Genomic DNA, 19,622 nt, shown 5'->3' with positions numbered 1-19,622 from the left:
CAGTATGACACTGACTTCTATGTGCTAGACAAATATCCCTTGGCGGTAAGGCCGTTCTACACCATGCCTGACCCTAACAACCCTGTAAGTATTTTAAAGACTAATAGATCTAAATCCATCGCTTTTTATTTCAAAGCTGCGTGGTTCATAACAAACCCCCACATGCTATTCCTGCAGAAATACTCAAACTCGTATGACATGTTCATGAGAGGAGAGGAGATCCTGTCTGGAGCTCAGAGAGTCCACGATGCCCAACTGCTGACAGAAAGAGCAATGCACCACAACATCGGTAACTACAGCAATGGAACAGCTGTGTTAGTTGTTATCAGTTGCTTAAAACATGATGCTATAACGAACAAGATTATACAGAACATCTACATGTGGAGTGACAGTAATGCATTTGAATTTAAACACTCTATACTAGGGATGCACCGAAATTTCGGCCACCGAAAATTTTCGGCCGAAAATGGCCTTTTCGGTTTTCGGCCGATAGACTTTTATCACCGAAACAACACGGCCGAAATGTTGTGATGACACAAACAGAAACCGCGACCTGCACGTGCACCTGCATAGCAAAGACCATGAGCTCCACGCGACATTCACTTAACAACAGTGAGAACACTCTCTCTTCTTATTCCTTTATTCGCAGCACTAAAGCGTCCAGTAACAAAGAGATTAAGACGGACCACGAAGTAAAAACAAAGAAAAGTACAGTCTTATAGAGTCTGTTAGCACACGTCTCACTGAGATATTTTCGGATCCTCTGCACTTCATCGCGAATGTGCTTGATCCGCGTTATAAAGACCATTACTTGTATGCGGAAATAAGGCAGCGCGCACGAGAAATGATCCAGGCTGCGCTGGATGCGGAGAACCCGTGTGGAGACGGAGAAGCGCCAAGCGCAGGAAACAGATCAGAGCGCAGAAAAGACTCGTCTCTGCACCAGATGAGGGGCATGCACCCTCGTTGTCTGATATGTTCAGTGGAATTCTGCAAGAAAGTGCCTCAAATAATAATAATACGTTGGCTATTTTGTTCTTAGGAGACTATACACACACACACACACACACACACACACACACACACACACAAACATATATACATACATAATATCAGATTGTAGCCATATTTATGCTAGATGTTCTGCTAGATTTCTGCTTTAATTTGATAAAAAATTTTATTTATGCCCTGGCCCTATTTAAACACACTCTCTCAAATATTTCTCAAATGTCAGGCAGATGACAAGCTCAACTGCTCAACAGCTAGATGGTTATCTGTCTGAAGTCCTCATCCCCAGAAGTGATAACAGTCTTGCCAACTGGAGAAGTAATGCACTTTCTAGTCCTAAATAGAAAATTTCAAATGCACTTCACCTAAATGCATAAATGTTTTTATGAGAGAACAGTTCATTTTAAAACCTTTCTGCAGGCCAGTAGGCCTGTACATTATTATTAAATATACACATGAGTGGGATAAATTATTTGTTTGAATTTTATTTTATACTGTGCATTGTTGCAATGTGCTTAATAAATATTTGCATCATTTGTAATTGTTTTTTTTATGTTTTTTTTTTTTTAAATAAGTTATGTAATTGTAATTATCTTTGAAACTTTAATATTAATTTATGCGATTGCAATGTCTTAATTTTAGTAAAGTTAGTACACGGTCATAGCAATAAATGCAATGATACTAATAATTGGCATAATTTCTTTCGGGGTTTCGGTTTTCGGCCTTGGTTTTCTCTTTTTCGGTTTTCGGTTTCGGCCAAGAATTTTCATTTCGGTGCATCCCTACTCTATACTTTTCCTTTAAAGGCTGTTTTGTAGTAGATGATACATTTTGTTCTCTGTGTTACAGACTTGGAGAAGATCAAGGCTTACATTGACTCGTTCCGCTATGGCGCTCCTCCTCATGCCGGCGGTGGCATAGGTAACATATTTTTACAGACTTATTGTTGTTCAAATATTTGGGGTCATTTAAGATTTTTTTTTTTTTTTTTTTTTTTTTTGAAAGAAGTTAATACTTTTATTCAGCAAGGATGTATTAAAGGGACAGAAAAGACATGAATAATGTAACAAAAGATCGCTATGTCGAATAATATTGTATTTTTGAACTTTCTAGTCATTAAAATATTAAGTGGCAAAATGTTTATTGAGCTGCTAATCATCATATTAGACTGATTTCTGAAGAATCGTGTGAATCATGATGATAAATGGCTGCCATCTCTTAGGTCTGGAGAGAGTGACCATGCTTTATCTCGGCCTACATAATGTACGTCAGACATCCATGTTCCCCCGTGACCCCAAACGCCTGACCCCGTAAAGATTAAGATTCTTGCCTCTCACTCCGTCTGAAGCAGTAGAACCGCCAGCCAGCCATCAGGGATCTGGACGTGCCAGGATGCAGAAGTGCCATCATGATCAACGACACAAATTAAGCCTCTTTTATAATACTTATTACCAGGATGTTAGATAAAACTAATGTACTTTGAAGGGAATCAATGTTAACTGTTAAATAATAACTGTTAAAAATGTTAATAATAGCAATAAATGAACTAAATGATACGTTTTGGAGTATTTTTCTTTTGAAAGTTTGTAAATGATTGTTAACGTTTTACTCTTATTCTTGACTGAGCAATTATTTGCACAGCGGTGAATATTTCAAATCATCAGCACTTCCTAGGTGATTCCCCAACTTTACTTTCTGTTGTGTAATTCCAGTGTAGTGCTTTTGGTACATTTTCTGTCATCGTTTACTCACCCTTCTATTCTTGTAAACCTGTATGATTTTATTCTGTGGAACATAGAATATGTTTTTAAGAATTTTGGTGACCATTGACTTCCATTGTATGAAAAACAAAAACAAAAAAAAACCCTACAGATGTTTGGTCCAAAAACAAAATGGTCCACAGTCTTAATTACAGTGAAGTGACATTCAGCCAAGTATGGTTACCCATAGAATTTGTGCTCTGCATTTAACCCAAACAAAGTTCACACACACGGCACAGTGTTCAGCCATTTATGCTGCGGCACCCAGAGAGCAGTGCAGGGTTTGGTGCCTTGCTCAAGGACACCTAAGTCATGGTATTGCCGGCCCGAGACTCAAACCCACAACCCTAGGGTTAGGAGTCATACTCTCTAACCACTAGGCCATGACTTCCCCTTAAGTAACCTTAATCTAGTGCACCACCCTTCAAACATTTTCCTGTTTTATGGCCAATAGTCATCATGAATTTGTTTACTGTTTCTCTTAATTTTATTTCCCTTTAGGTTATAGACTAAATATTTATATCATCAAATCACAGTGCAGCTGTTTTAGATCTTTTACAGCAGGTTCTTCAAAATGCAAATAAACAGGTGGAAAGTAAAAATAAATGAATATAGTGCTTATTAAAAATAAAGTAACAATCAACTTAGTAAAAGAATGAGCAACCTCCGTAGAACAAAATAAAGTAACATAACAAAATCATGTTTATAACAGTGTTGGAGATGATATTTGAGATGCGTGTGATTGAAGAAGTCCAGATAAGCTCAAAGAGAGATCGGTGATTGAGACAGAAATGCTCATCCGCATTAGTCTGTTTACTCTGAAGAGCCTCCTGTGATGTGCAAGAGGAAGATGAAGATCTGGACGATATCAACATAGAGAGAAAGGGCTCCGAAGACATATTCGTCAGGGCTGATGGTGTTCGCTCGGTTTCCAATGAGCAACTGAGTGTGGTAAGCCAAAAACTATAGAAAGAAAAGCAATCATGAGTGTTCCCTTGTGAAAAACTGATCTTAATTGTATTGAATGTGTACTTTAAGCCTTAGAAGTATATATATATATATATATATATATATATATATATATATATATATATATATATATATATATATATATATATATATATATATATAAACTACTTGCAGATGATATAATATTAATTAAATAAAAGGCCACTAAGGTGCACTTTAAGAAAGTAAACTTTCACAACTGTGTTCCTTAAAAAAGTGCACTTTGTAATGTCAAAAGTTTTAAAGTATATATATATATATATATATATATATAATGTATGTGTGTGTATATATATATATATATATATATATATATAATGTATATATATATATATATATATATATATATATATATATATATATATATATATATATATATAATGTATGTATATATATATATATATATATATATATTGTCATGCTCAATGTACCCTCCATTTAAATTGTTGACTTACAAACTTTTTACTGTAGTGTAATTTCATATTACTTATAGTAAATATATTTTAAATGTACTAAATTGCAAATCATCATCATACATTTGTGTTTACAATGATGTGTAAATACATGGCATACAAGTTTCATAGAAATGCTATTTAAAGTAAATTAGTAACTATGAGTGCATAATTATGATCATGTAATTATGACATTTCATTTAAAGATGTACTTTAGTCCTACTTACCCCAGTGGGTCAAAAACATCAGTTAATTGCATTGAATATTTATGTCATTTATTGTGAATAGCGTGTATATAACATTACATTCAGTTCACACCTACATATATTCTTTTAAAGTATGTCTTTTCTCCATAAGTACTTTTTGGAAAAAAAAAGTGTACTTTCTTTTTTTTTTTCACATGAGTTAGGATTTATTTTCAAGAGTTAAGGCGAATAACTTAAACAACATAAAATAGTGTTTAATTAACTCACCAAGGTAAAGACTATTGCTCCACAAGCACCATACAGCATATGCAGCCACGGCACCTGAGACATTGATAATATGTGTCACAGGTATATTACCGGTTAATCATTCATAAGACTTTCCAAACACATGGCTGGTATGCAATTCTGGTACCTCAATCTCATGTTAATATGTGTGATGTTTGAAAAATGTGCAGCCATCAGACTCCACTGTCCTCAACAATTTTCCCCCTAGACTGATTTTAAACTATTTTCTCCCGGTTGAGAAACACTGCCTTAAAAAAACAATTTATACATTATAATTTAATCATCCTCATCTACCCATATTCTGATATTTAATAACTTTCAGTCTGTTCCACACACAATGCAACTGTATGTTTTCAGAAGACTTGGAAGACAATGAATGGGGTTTATAGACAAGTTTAAAGATTTGTTGCTATTTTATTGTTATTTTGATTGTTGTTGAATGGTAAAAGTGTAATGATTCATTTTCAAACTATCACTTTAAATGTCATGGATAAACTTTTGTGGCTGTTTCCTTATAGTGCTGCCCACTTGTTTCCATTGTAAATGTGTTACTGCAATCTGTTTTCTGTTGTTTTTAACAAACAAAGGTACAAGTAAAAATTATTATCGGTGATAATTCAGAGCATGCCAAAAATCTAGGCACCGAAAATAACAGTATTCTTTTTAAATCAGAGGTTCACCAATCCCATTGTCCAACACTCATATATTATTAACCATAACATTTCTTCCAGCATGTTCTGCTTTAATCATGATAATGCTGCTTGTTTTCAAACATTTTTATCAGCTGGGAGTGTCAATATATTACATTAATCAATTAAGATACTGTATTTTCTTTATAATAATATAAAAATCTCCTTTACAAGTTTGCTAAGGCCCCTTGAGAACCACTGCTTTAAACTTTCCAATCATTTGCAATGACTGAAATAATAACACAATGGCTTCACTTAGTGAAAGGAGAGTACAATGGATGTGATGATGCCGATCACCAGAAGAACCACACAAAGGGCACAGAGCAGACCTGTACAAGAGGTGAAGTCAACCTGATCAAATGCAGAAGACAAAAATATCCTCAGCAGTCGCAAACTGTAATATGTGCTGAATGTAAAAAAAAAAAAAAAGTAGATTTAACAAGTACAATGGGGAGAATATATTCCACAAAAGCAAAAATTTATTTATAAAAAAACAGAGGACACACAAAAAATTGTTGGGTTTTTGTCTCAATTAAGCATGAAACATCTATCAGTATGCCATAAATGTTTAAAAAGAGACAGTCGATCATTGTAATCGAATACAATGGGGTTATTTTACACCGGGAACAAAGTGGCATTCACCAGCGACCGGTCGATCAGAGCCGTGGGTTCTGCCACTGCAGGGCTTACCTTGGTTTGAAAACAGAAGATTGTGACGATAATACACACTATTGCTGTGATCCCCAGGGCTAGGAACACAGCTTTGGTGTCAAAATAACTGTAAATAATGCCAGACGGGGGAAAAAACATGAACTTATCTGATATTTAAAACCATTCACGTGCAGTGTGTGAAACTGATGAAACGCTAGGCTAACCTTGATATTGTTCCTGTCATGTAAGATAATGTAAGGGTCTATGGAGGACAAAAAAACATGTTGGGTCAATTATAATAATTCAATGTGGATGTCATTGAGAGCATAGTCTAAATGCAATCGTCACTTACAAAAACGAACAGGAGTATTAAATTCCAAGGATGACGTCTCCTAAAAACCAAGTCAGGATTTCCATTATTAAATAGATATTCTAGTGTTAAAGAGTGACAAACTGACTAAACTCACCTCGCCCCTCACAGCAAACCAGCATGAGGTACGTAACAAGATACACCGGGCTGTTAAAAAAAAAAAAAAAAAATCCACTGTTACTTCAATGTAATATACATATTCAAAAGTTTGGGGTCAGTGAGTTTTTTTAAAGAGATGCTTTTATTCAGCAGGGAACCATTCAGTTGATCAAAAGTAACGGTAAAGACATTTAAAATGTTACAAAAGATTTATATTTCAAATAAATGCTGTTATTTTTTACTTTCTGTTACTGTTCATCAATGAATGTTAAAAATATATAATAATATTTTCAGAATATAATCTAAAAACATTTAAAAAAAAAATTGATTCTGAATTAAACATAGTTCCAATCTTGAAAAAGCTGCTTCGGAAATGTAATAGGTTACAGCTTAATAAGTTACCCGATTTAAAATCTAATAAGCAGTGTAACTATTTCAGTTACTTTATCAAAGTAATGTAACTTCTTAAGTACTGATTTGATTACTTTTTGATTACGTCTCTAAATTTCTAATGAAAGTTTTCAAATGTTAAGCATTGTCAAACATTTTAGGGTTAACCTACAGTAATGCTCAACACTGATTCCTGTCAGACTTTCAGAATCCTCAAAAAGCCACTTGAATTTAGATCACAAAAATGTTATTTCAAAGCACAGCCACCAAAAAAAATAAAAAAATAAAAATAAAAATTTGTTTTACTTTGAGATCGTTCTGAGTTTAAATACAGATTAAGCAAGATAGTTTAATAGGTGTGATACTGTTTTTGAAATTTAATCTACTATCAGGAAACACTGACATCTAACAATGCCTTGTGGGGAAAAAAACAGTTAATCTTAAAAAAATAATAAAGCATATAGATCAACCTACGTAGAAAAAAATAAAATAAAATAAATACAAATAAAACAGTTTTCGAATAAGTGTGTCAATAACTCCTGAAACATTGATAACTCATATTTTACAGTAGAGCAGTCAATGCGTTTTGGGAAAGAAATCAGTTAAATCTTAGCTCTTCAGTGATGTCTTTAATGCCAAGCAGTGTTTGATGATCGTATGTTGAATGTGATGAAACATTTTGTATATATGGCATAAAACATATTAAAACAACCAAACGCCTACAACAGGAAGGCCATACACTTGGAGTGCATGTCAAATCGATCCAACTATACGTGTGAGGAACAAATGTCCTCACTTACATAGTGAAAAATCATGACAACCCACTACTGAGGACATTTTACTTGTCCTCACTAGTTAAAAAGACTTACAAAACTATTTATTTTTATTTAAATCTAGTGTTTTGCACATGTTTCTGTGAGGGGTATAGGTTGGGTTAGCATAAAAAAAATATAATTAACCTGATATAAAATCAATGGAAGTCTATGCAATGAGAAAGCAAAAAAAAAAAAAAAAAAAAAAAAAAAAAGATGTGTGTTTGAAAATATTCAGATGTAACCCCCTTTGTACCCCCTTTTCATTAACATTACAATAAGTTAATGTATTACACATTTTTCTCAGTAACTGTAACAGATTGCAGTTACACTTATTTTGTAATTACATTATGTAACTTCATTTAATGTAACTAGTTACTCCACAACACTGCACACTTCATAAAGCAAAGAAATATATCTTAAGAGAGAGAAAGGAATATGAATGTGTTTGCTGCAATGAAAATCGATTTTTTACAAAACAAATAAATAAAGTAAAGAAGTAATAGATTACGCTTTATAATTGACATGAGAAATTACTTAGGTTGGAGGAAAATATCCCTGGTGTTATAAAGGACGGCATCATAGATGGCATTGCTGAAGGGTAGTATCCAGGGCCCTGCCAAAGCCCTGCCTGGGGGTGTATGCCAGGCTGTCCCGGGCCGGTGTACACCCCTGGCTGGGCTGCATATCCGTAGGGAGGGAATGGATAGTTTCCATGCTGCTGTTCTCTTGACTCTTCATAACTTGGAGGGGGATCTGACTTTGACATTGTGATAACCCTGAAACCAAGTGACATAATTAAATATTTTTAAGAATTTCATTCTCATGTTACTAAATGTATTGCTTTCTCTCTATTTATAAAAAAATACAGAATAATATTGCATTACCAAGTATCTAGTGCATTTCAACTAGTATACTAAATGAGTACAGTTTTAAAAATATACTTTATTTTAACTTTAAATACGTTTCTAAAACATCAAAAGCGATCTGTTCTCGAATGTTTCGCCAGTGTGACATCAACATAATTATAATTATTGTAAATGAATGGAGTAATGTTTCGCTTACCACGTTTGCTGTGACTTCAGCAACGGGACTGCGTGAACTTGTTCTGCTCTACGTAAAGAACTCGGCGCGTGATGCAGTGAAGAGCGAGAGGTGCGCATTGGAGTGCTCTGATTGGCTGCAACCGGGCATCACTACTGTGAGGAGCTGCGCATCTCCAGTTTCCAGAGTTCTGTTCTCAATGGATTGCGCTCAGTATCTATTTTCCGAGATGGGCTAGTAATCTTACCAAAATACCGTATAGTGTGACCACTGTTTAGTATTTGAAATGATATGAACTATTCCTTATTTTTTGGTGACCTGAACATATGCATATGTAGGCTACATTATCCTCATATGCGCATGTTCTCTTATTCATAACTCTTTGTATTCAACAAGTGCAGGGTCTGTTTAATGTTAGATATTTGTTGTGGTCATTATTAATTAATGATCTTGTAGTAAAATCTCTCTACCAACAGATGGCGCTACAGCACAACTCATGCTCGTGCTACAACACATTGTTTGACACAGAGACTTATATAGAGTTTGTTGTGTAGAAAAAGTTTTTTTTTCGGTGTGCTCTTTATCTTTGTTTTTTATACAGTTTAAATCATTCTTATTAATGAAGACATTCTCAGACTTTTCTCCATTCAAACGTTGCTGACAGCAATGACATTGCACTTTGAACTGCGGCAGTTCATCTTAGGTTTATTTTAACTGAATTGTGAATGGTCCTTTAAGTCTTAAATATATATACATAAAGGTTTCATTAATTTATCTTCTTTAATAAATGCAATTTCACTCTTTTGTAATCCTTACATTACTCTAAATAAAAAATGCCATGGGTTGCAGAGATTAGGAAAATTTATGATTTGAACCTTCTCATAATTATGTGTAATGCTTCTGTTACCACGTTTATGATATGGTGACAGTGTCAGAGTAGTTATTTTCTGAACTGAACTGAACTGAATTTAAACTGAACATTGCCATGTAAGTATCTGAATGAAAAATAACTCCCTGGAGGTTTTGGCAGACGGATAATGCATGGTTGTCTGTTTATTCAGGCTGCAAAACATGTCCAGGCCTTCCCTTCTCCTTTACTGATTTCAGCCTAAACAGCTTTAACACACAAATCGCAACACAATGAATTATTCAATCAGCTTTTCACTTGCAGAAGTATAACTGATTGTATATTGTATGATATTGTATGGTATACAATCCTCAGAGCAATAAAAATCAAGTGCTACTATAGAAATATCACATTTTCTTAACATATATTTTCAATATAAGATAATAAATGAGCAGGGACTCAGAAAGGGGAGAAAGTACACAGAACACAACCATTAACAAAGATCAAAAAAAAAAAAAAAGGAAAAATGTCACTGTACTTGCGTACTGTGGATTAATAGTATTTATCATGTGCAGTAATGTAAAAAACAAAACAAAAACAAAAAAACACCAGAGGTATAACAATAACAAGCAATAAAATGTATTATATAATTAAATAATAATAATAATAATAATAATAATAATAATAATAATAATAATAATAATAATAATAATAATTATTATTATTATTATTATTATTATTATTATTATTATTATTATTATTATTCAAATAGCAAACCATTTAATTAAGATGTCTTGTTTATCTGACCCTATTAGTATTGCCCCCAAGTAAATAGGACAGTGATTTGGGGGACTTTTATTTTTGGAAAAATGATCCTCCTGGTACTTCCGGAACTGCCGCTTTGAGCTCTTTCGTTTTTACGCTCCTGTCATGTTGATTTCCTTGGAATTGGATACATAAACAGTTTTTTTTTTTTTTTTCTTTATTGCACGTTGAATGGTATAGAATGACATTTATACATCAGATCGATTCACTGAAGGAGCTTGAGCACTTCCTGCTCGACCATCTCAGCAGTATTTAGAGAGCTTATTGATTTTTACACATATATGCATACATAAGAAAGTAATCATGCTGAAGGCTGTTATTCTTATTGGAGGTCCTCAGAAAGGTGAGTAAATATCCCATAGCCTCGTAACAGTGGTGCAGATTGACACACCATCAAAATTGTGTCTGTTTTGAATGCACAGTGATTGTTTTAAAATAATAGTAATAATCATATTTTGTGATATTCCCAGCATTGTCACTAAGGACATGACTTAAAAATACTCATAAATATGCCTTAAAATATAATTTTGGCAGTTTTATTCAAATTTTATAAATTTGGTAGTATTTTGCATAGCATGGTAATATGCAAAACGCCAACCTGTGTTGTTGATGTACCCTTAAAGGACATGAGAAGCAGCATTTTGACTATTTAATAAATAAAATGTATGATATTATAAAAATATTTTCTTCAGTGATTTACTTTTGTGAAGGAAATTGTTAGGAAAATAAAATATTCGTCAATGGACATGAAATGTACCCTAAATGATAGAAAGTCTAATTCTGTGTTCCTGCTGTCCATACAGGCACCCGGTTTCGCCCGCTGTCTTTTGAAGTGCCCAAACCTCTGTTTCCAGTGGCTGGAGTGCCAATGCTACAGCATCACATTGAGGCCTGTTCTAAGGTACATATTTTCAGTTCATATAGAGATGAATAGATTAAGTCGTGGCCTAGTGATTAGAGATTTTGACTCCTAACCCTAGGGTTGTGGGTTCGAATCTCGGGCTGGCAGTAACACGACGTAGCTGCCCTTGAGCAAAGCATCGAACCCCCAACTGCTCCCTGGGTGCTGCTCCGTGTGTGTGTGTTTTCACTGCTCTGTGTGTGTGCACTTTGGATGGGTTAAATGCAGAGCACGGATTCTGAGTATGGGTCTCCATACTTGGCTGAATGTCACGTCACTTTCACTTTATATTGTGTTAATTTCCCCTAAAGGGAAAAGTAATGTACTTGTTTAATAATTTTCATGATTTCTTTTTTCTTTAGCTTCCGAATATGAAGGAGATCTTACTTATTGGCTTTTATCAGCCCAATGAAGAACTCAACAGATTTTTATCATGCGCCCAACAAGATTTCAAAATCTCAATAAGGTATGTTACTCTATAATATTTATATTATATAACATTTGTATTTATTGTTTTTAAAATGGAAAAAAAGTCTCTTCAATCAAGGCTTTGTTTTGTTTACATGGGACTGTCTGAAATCCCTCTCAGATACCTTCAGGAGTATGCTGCTCTGGGCACTGGAGGAGGCATCTACCACTTCAGAGATCAGATCCTGTCTGGTGGTCCAGAGGCATTTTTTGTCCTGAATGCTGATGTGTGCTCAGAGTTTCCTCTGCCAGAGATGACAGACTTCCAGAAGGAGCACGGAGACGCTTACAGTTTTGTCATCCTCGGTACCACGGTTAGGAGAAATGTTTATGTATTAAACCATAGGTGTATTATAATCAAAGACACGAGTCACGCTGCTTATAAAACAGGATTCTCAATTGATTACTAGCATGTTTCTAATTTGAGTTTTGTTATGATGTTCAAATCTGATTGTTTCAGGCCAACAGAAAACAGTCCCTGAACTACGGCTGCATTGTTGAGAATGAACAAACTGATGAGGTAATCAGGACTTTTTTCCTTCTTATTTTAAAAACGTGAAGCAATAACAAATAAATTCATAATTGCCCTATCATATCTTCCAGGTCTTGCATTATGTCGAGAAGCCCAGCACATTTGTGAGTGACATAATCAACTGTGGGATATACCTGTTCACTCCGGAGATATTCCAGCACATCGGAGCAGTTTTCCAAAAGAACCAACAGGACATGATGTTGTGAGTGGGACAGATCCTGTAGGGTTCCTGAGTGGAAGTGCATGCATACTTAATCCGTTTCTTGTTCTTGGGTCTCTTCATTTTGTCTTTTCCCCTCTAACACCTTCACGTCTGCCATCATTCTGTTTCCTGTTCCATCATCAGATATTACGATGAGGGGTAAGTTTGAAGGTTTGGTTTGGATGTAGAATGAGATGGAGCAAGTGTAGTGAGCTTGCCTGCTTGTGTGATCTGTCAGCTAGATTCATGCTAGCATGTTATAGTGTGACGATAACAACACGCCACACATGTTGTGGGACTATCATGAATAGTTTTTCAGATTTGATCTTTGAAAGCCACTCAGGAGTTAATATAACCTAACCTCTTCCTGATAATATTGCTATAACTCAAAGTTATACCGTTTCATTAACATCTTACAGTTAAAGACTACATAAATTCAGAATTAATATTAACTTTCCTAGTGTTTCTAATCTTATTATGCATAACTTACAACTCTTCAGCGTGTGTTATACTATTATCAAAATGTAATGATTTATAACTAATAATATTTTAGCCTCAATCACTCACCAACCAAAGTGTCCCAACCTACATTAGTTCCTATAGAGTGCAACAGTGCCTGTCCACAATATCTATATTTTTTTGTCAGTCTTGGTTCCAAAAGTTTTTTCCCCCATTATTTGTTCCTATAGTATTTTTAAAAAGTGTTTGTTAAAGATATAAGCCATGAACCAATCCAACTAGCAATGAGGTGAATCCCAGCATCACAAACTTTGATCTGAAGCAAAAAAAGTGTCTTTCAAAAAGACAAGAATGTGTCCTTAAAAGCTTTAATGAGGGAAAGAACTACAATCCCTTTGTTTATTTTGATTCTCTGATTGATGGTGATTTCTGAAGAATCATAGGTAATGTAGGAATTCCTGTTAAACACGATTATATAAAATATAAGCTGAAATAATGTGCATTGATGGTTTGAAAAAAGACTTTTTCCCCTATGGGAAATATTAATTATTGTTTTTTGCAGAACCTGACCGTCGCATTTTACTAAGCATTCCGGTTTACTAATAAATACAATACGTTTCGAAAGTTAAATACATTACAAATCCATTTTCATGTTGTTTTTAACCCCCTGCATCTTCAGCATTTAACTTTCATTTTCAAATTACCTAACTATATGTTTGCCCATCATAGTGTCATTTTATGTCGTCCTCTGTCCTGGGTCGTAGAAAATTCTCCTGACATCACTAGAGGGTGAAATGAAGACTTTATTTGCTACTATGTTGTTGTGTGCTGTAGAGAGGAGCAGTCCAACGGCTGGCATCGGGCAGAGGTGATCCGTCTGGAGCAGGACATCTTCACGGCGCTGGCAGGCCAGGGCAAATTATATGTGTACAAAACAGACCGCTTCTGGAGCCAGATCAAATCTGCAGGGTTAGTTGTTGACACATGCTGTTTTATTACAGTTGATTTTGAGTGGCTGCATTTTCTTTATAACTATATTTGATAGTATGTGTGTGTGTGTGATTATAGTTAATGTTATGCTCCCCTCTTCTTTCAGATCTGCAATCTATGCAAGCCGTTTGTATCTTAACCAGTATCACAAGACACATCCAGAGAGGTTAGCTACTAATAGAGAAGGAGGGCCAAAGACCAGAGGTAAAAGCTTAGTGAATGTTAGGGTTGTTCCGATCGTTATGCGCATCTCGTCAGTAAAGCCGGTTCTCTAATCAGCGGTTAATTCCATCAGGTGCGTGATTTCACATAGAGTAGCTGTTACTACACAGAGCCGTTGTTAACTGAGAAGATGCGCCAATAAACGCTGAAAATGAAGTGGATTTGCGCATCTTCTCTATTAACAACGGCTCTGTGTAGTAGCAGCTGCTCTATGTGAAATCACGCACCTGATGGAATTAACCGCTGATAAGAAAACCGGCTTTACTGACGAGATGCGCATAACGATCGGCCGATCGTGATCGGAGCACCCCTAGTGAAAGTGTGAATTTGATTTGTCCGAAAGAGCAATCCCTCTAAAGGTTTTTTTTTTTTTTTTTTTAGGAAATGTTTATATACATCCAACTGCCAACATTGATCCAACTGCTGTGGTAAGTGCTTCTCTTCTACAGTAAATCGATTCTTAGAGTTTCTCGATATAATTTGCAATGTGACACTTCTGCGTGTAACAGTATGTCCAGCAGAAGATTTAGGGAATGTCAGCCATCAGGATTTGATTTGAGCAGAATTATGTTTGGTTAGGATATTAACGTTAGCATTATTTAACTTGTGTAGTCTTGGTTATGTCAAAGTAAAACAAAAAGCCACCAGTCTACTAATTGCGTAATTATTACATTTTCATTCTTTAGAACAGAGGTGCCTAAACTTTTCAATTTAGATCAATCTAACATGGCTGAGGGCTGTAGGCCAAAACTAAATTGCATTATATGTTGCGTTATATCCAACTATATTATGTTAACATTTCAGTTTTCAATATCGAATTACCTATATTTTCTACATTTAAATGTAAAATTGAACACAAAATCGAGAAAAAAAAGAGATAATTTAGATATTAAATTGATATGTATTATATACTATATCTATTTATACAGATATAACTAGATAAATTAATTACGAAGTTATTACATGCAGGTATTTTTGTACACAATATAAGTGCATTGTAACAAAATATCAGGACTTAAAGTTCTCCGGCACTGTGCCAGATTTCCGGCGTGTGAATTCTGTGAATTTGAATAAACGTTCATCTGGAAAAACAGTGGGCATTATCTCACTAGATTTGTAACGGAAATCATTTATTTACCTTTGCCAACACAGGAGAATACATCAACCTATGTCTCAATATGCCATGTATTGTACATCGCGATTTCAAAATAAAAGTTTCTCCATGTGGCCAAATATTAAAATTTAATGGATTTCTACATTGTTTAATCATGCTTTAAAGTGAAATTTCACCAGGCCATTGGCGCCCTCTGCAGGTATTTGTTTAAATACATAATGTGCTTAAGTTGGTTATATTCATGTTATGTATTTTAACAGTGTTGTTCAATACAAACGTGTAATTTCTTGGTTTTGATATTTTATTTGAGCCAGTTATTATTGCCTCATTGTTAGTTTATATATAAATAGTCATACTAAAGCCTGCTTTTTACTTAGGTCTGTTTGTGTTACTAAAACATATCAGATTACTCAGAAAATAATCAGAAGAAAACTTGATTACCAAATTAATCATTAGTTACAGCCCTAGATTAGTTAAAAAAATTCTAAATACAACTGCGATGTTTAACTTTTTGTAATTAAAAGACAAACATTTTGTCATTGAACATTTCTTTAAAATAGTATTAAACCATTGTCACATTCTAATGAACCAAGTATCTGTATTTTGTCTCATCTCGTGAGCTAAGTGTATTGTCACACCCTTAGTGTCGATAAGCAGTGATATATTTTAGTGTATGATACAGCTTTCATTCTTCGGGTCAATAATATATTCATGAAAAAGAAAACCAATGAAAAAAGAATGCAATAACTTTGCCATAGTATCATTTCAAAAGTTGCCACAGTCATTGCATGTTTTACATCAGGCTCAGGATTTTTATTTTATTTTTGCTTTAACCCCTGTATTAATTTGAATGTTATTACTTAATAGTTAAAAACACCCATTTCTCCCACTATTGTACCCATCGTCTTGTGATATGCCACCAAATCAAAAGTCATTACAGGTTTGGTTTGGGCATCTCTGCTTTATAATAACATGCACTGAGCAACTGAACACAATAGGACTTGGTTCATTATTACTAAAGTTAAAAGGGTCTATTTTGAGAAGCAACAGAAGGAAACACATTTGTACAATTTCAGCTGTTGATGCCAGTGGCACAGATTGTTGCATGCTTTTATTCACTTCAATGCAACTTACTTACACTTCACCTTAGTTTAGTTCATGCTATACTGGTGTTTCTTTTCTTTTTTTAGTTAGGTCCAAACGTGTCCATAGGTACAGGCGTAACGATCGGTGCAGGAGTTCGTGTGAGGGAGTCCATCATCCTCCATGGTGCTACATTACAGGTGAGTTCATGTCTCTTACAAACTTTCTTTCCCTATTGCATTGTCTGGCATTTACAACCGATTACTCAACACAATATAAAACAGTATATATGCTGACTGTGTATTCTGTAGGATCACAGTTGTGTGTTGAACAGTATTGTGGGCTGGGGTAGCACCATTGGCAAATGGGCCAGAGTGGAAGGGACCCCCAGTGACCCAAATCCTAATGACCCATATGCCAAAATTGACAGCGAGACACTCTTCAGAGATGGAAAACTAACACCCTCTATAACCATTCTAGGTAATTTTATAGGACATCATCATGGATATATTATGTATTTGAGAGTGACATTTATTTGCTTCTCTTTCTCTCCAATCAGGCTGTAATGTAAATATCCCATCTGAGGTCATCATACTCAACTCCATTGTCCTGCCACACAAAGACCTCAACAGAAGCTTCAAAAACCAGATCATACTGTAGTTGCAGTTTCGTTTGTACTTATAGTATGGCATTTGCATACAAATGAAACAGGTATTTGAAATGGAAATGATGGATGAATCATCTGAAGATTCTGAGTGTGATTATGGATAAATATGGATTTTACCATTGTACAGTATTATCACGTCAAAACTGGACAAAACAAATGCAAAAATGCTTATTCTAAAGATCTCTTCTCTGTTAAACTGTTTCTAAAATGACTTGAAATTCATTTAATTTACAACTTGTTGGCTCCTTGTCATTGAAATGTGTCCTGTTTCGTTCCAGCATTTTAAATGTCATGTAAAACAAAACAAAAACTGCTAAGACAAATGGTAAAATCTTGTAATTGGATGATGTAATTGATGTTTCTGTGACTGCTCCCTGTATGAAAGCCGAGCGGAGTGTAAGAGTCCGACGCCTGCAATAAATTATATTTTGATTAAGTCACAAAAGGTAATAAAGCAATTTACTTCTGCCCTGGTAGAAAATCACAGCATCTGTATTTATGGTTAAAGAGCTATACGACCATCAGTTACTAAAGACAAAATTATTCAATTGAAGACTTCACATTTGGCAACAAAATGCTTATATATTATATATATATATAAATGTATAATACTGCTTGACTTTTGAGGGCACTAGTGCAGATACTGCCCTTATTTTTATTAAAAAGACAGAACATGAAGTCATATAGTTTGTTTCAAATCTTTATGTCATTTACCCTGGGTTTATACCATCTCTAGATATTTCCAGGACATTTCCTACAGAAAATATAAAGAGTGTAGTCTCATATCTCAGTTTCTTCTTCTTCTTTCTGGACATACTTACATTAACAGGAAAGGTTATTTTCCAAGGTAGGATATTGCTGAAATGCAACACAAATACACGTTTATACACATACTGGGGGATGAGAAGAATTTATTTTCCCTGGTTCAGTTTTTTGGTTTGTTTCTATAAAAGAAAATAATGGTTATAAAATGATGCAATACTAACATGCTCAAGACCAGTACAATGATAGATAATAGTTTACTGGTTTTTGGAATCAGAATCTCAATCAGAATCAAGTATTCCACAGAGCCCTGTTAAAAATTGTTGTATATAATATATTATGTTGGATATAATTATCATTCTTGGTGTGAATGAGCCTTAAAACATGGTGGATACCACATACGTCTGCTAGTGCTTTCTTGGTTAGAAGACCTTCCCAGAGGAAGGACAGAAACCGAGCTAATACCTGTTGCAAATAAATAAGAAGAGGTTTATTTCTTGAAACATAAAGGCTAAATATACAGGTAATGCATCACAATGAGATTTTTTGCAACTTACCTTGGGTTGGGTGTTTGTGTCTCTCATAATGGTCATAGGAGAAGGTTCTGGCATCCCATGACCAATAACAGTGGGCCCAAACACTCTGATCCACCTGGCACATTGTACTATTCATTACCCAAAGAAACAACATGAATGTGTCTGCAAAACGACTAAGTATGCTTTAAGAAACAGGTAAACAAAGGCAGCACTGCAGAAATGTATAAATTAGAGCAATTTGCCTCTGCAAATGCAGCATCAGGAAGGCCAGGTCTTGGTGGTCTTTATTAACGTTTCTATGCTCTTGTCTTCATCAGCCATCTCTGTGAGTGAAAAATTTACTACTTTTATCAAAGCCAGCCACAGTATCAGATTCAATTATTCTTCAATGCCAGAGCATTGTATCAGGCGAATGAGTCACTTTATCAACTTTTCTGCCTTCATAGAACAGGTACAATAACACCTGTAGCACCAATGCATTATGAAGGACTTTCTCTCATTTACATGCTACAGCCATTCTTGGCCAAGGAAATTAGACAATATGGCTCTCCCCATGACATCCAATCCAATTTATAATTTAAAAGGGAGGTACTTTACCCCGGAGTCATCCTGGATATATGAGGGCTAGAAAAAAAAAGATATAATAATAATAACATAAAACTCCACAATAATAGCAGAAGCACCCTGACTGCTCCTAAATCTGCCACTTACCCTCCATTCAGCAGCGGCGACTGAAATTAAAATGCTGAAAAAGACAAGGGCTGGTTTGGGAGATAACGTTCGTGATTGATTGTTCCCGAGTCATCAGGGACTTGTCAACTATATCACAAGTAATGGGAAATAACCATCCGCCCTAAATGAATGAGGGTAGCATACGTCCTCCTGCCTCCGGCATACACAAGTGCCAGATGCTTGTTATAGAATCCACCCTCTGCAAAATTGCCACCATTTTGTATAATAAGTCAGTCTCCTCAAAGAATACCAAATTTTGGAAGTCAAACTGGACAAGATGGGTCTTTTGATTGACTTGATATGATGGGGGGTGTGGGGGGGGGGGGGGGGGTATGGGGGCAGTTTTAAGGAGTAAGGACAAGACATTCAGAACATACAGCATTCAAAAAACCAATTCACTGACTCTGTCCCATTATCACTTGGTGCTGTAGCTCATTTGAGTTTGAGTCCAGGTTAAGACCCGAGTATAGGCTGAGTCAGTCCAGAAGGCAGTCAAGACTATTTCTAT

At 35.1% G+C, this 19,622-nt stretch overlaps 3 protein-coding genes across 6 annotated transcripts in view; 2 read left to right on the top strand and 1 right to left on the bottom strand.

Moving 5' to 3' along the window:
* Positions 1 to 2,564, top strand: part of LOC128019670 (aspartate--tRNA ligase, cytoplasmic-like) — a 29,028-nt gene extending 26,464 nt beyond the window's left edge. Inside the window, exons 15-18 of the mRNA XM_052605776.1 lie at positions 4 to 84; positions 178 to 289; positions 1,858 to 1,929; positions 2,231 to 2,564. Coding sequence (XP_052461736.1) covers positions 4 to 84; positions 178 to 289; positions 1,858 to 1,929; positions 2,231 to 2,322 — 357 coding nt within the window. The 3' untranslated portion in view covers positions 2,323 to 2,564. The remainder of the gene's footprint in view (positions 1 to 3; positions 85 to 177; positions 290 to 1,857; positions 1,930 to 2,230) is intronic.
* A 114-nt stretch (positions 2,565 to 2,678) lies between these two features.
* LOC128019671 (protein lifeguard 1-like) lies at positions 2,679 to 8,884 on the bottom strand. Of its 3 annotated transcripts, XM_052605777.1 has the most exons (5): positions 8,796 to 8,878; positions 8,268 to 8,509; positions 6,527 to 6,576; positions 4,702 to 4,755; positions 2,679 to 3,731 (listed from the first exon to the last, which is right to left on the bottom strand). In XM_052605777.1, the coding sequence occupies exons 2-5, from the start codon at positions 8,497 to 8,499 to the stop codon at positions 3,582 to 3,584; spliced, it is 486 nt and encodes a 161-aa protein (XP_052461737.1). In that variant the 5' UTR covers positions 8,500 to 8,509; positions 8,796 to 8,878; the 3' UTR covers positions 2,679 to 3,581. The 3 variants fall into 3 exon arrangements, 1 of the variants encoding a protein (XP_052461737.1); XR_008185234.1 differs by lacking the exons at positions 2,679 to 3,731; positions 4,702 to 4,755 and adding an exon at positions 6,043 to 6,321 and having other exon boundaries at positions 6,412 to 6,576; positions 8,796 to 8,884; XR_008185233.1 differs by lacking the exons at positions 6,527 to 6,576; positions 8,268 to 8,509; positions 8,796 to 8,878 and adding an exon at positions 5,664 to 5,999.
* A 1,612-nt stretch (positions 8,885 to 10,496) lies between these two features.
* LOC128019669 (mannose-1-phosphate guanyltransferase alpha-A) lies at positions 10,497 to 17,529 on the top strand. Of its 2 annotated transcripts, XM_052605774.1 has the most exons (13): positions 10,497 to 10,789; positions 11,250 to 11,347; positions 11,710 to 11,813; positions 11,937 to 12,129; positions 12,276 to 12,335; positions 12,419 to 12,549; positions 12,694 to 12,708; positions 13,843 to 13,977; positions 14,105 to 14,202; positions 14,602 to 14,648; positions 16,525 to 16,617; positions 16,729 to 16,897; positions 16,977 to 17,529. In XM_052605774.1, exons 1-13 carry the CDS (start codon positions 10,750 to 10,752, stop codon positions 17,075 to 17,077), a joined length of 1,284 nt encoding a protein of 427 aa, XP_052461734.1. In that variant the 5' UTR covers positions 10,497 to 10,749; the 3' UTR covers positions 17,078 to 17,529. The 2 variants fall into 2 exon arrangements, with proteins under 2 accessions (XP_052461734.1, XP_052461735.1); XM_052605775.1 differs by lacking the exon at positions 12,694 to 12,708 and having other exon boundaries at positions 10,498 to 10,789.
* Positions 17,530 to 19,622: the final 2,093 nt, after the last annotated feature.

This window comes from Carassius gibelio, chromosome A9, assembly GCF_023724105.1.
Source record: "Carassius gibelio isolate Cgi1373 ecotype wild population from Czech Republic chromosome A9, carGib1.2-hapl.c, whole genome shotgun sequence".
In the NCBI taxonomy this organism is placed as follows: Eukaryota; Metazoa; Chordata; class Actinopteri; order Cypriniformes; family Cyprinidae; genus Carassius; species Carassius gibelio.
Note: the sequence above shows the minus strand (reverse complement) of the source record. Positions and strands in the feature narration are given on the sequence as shown.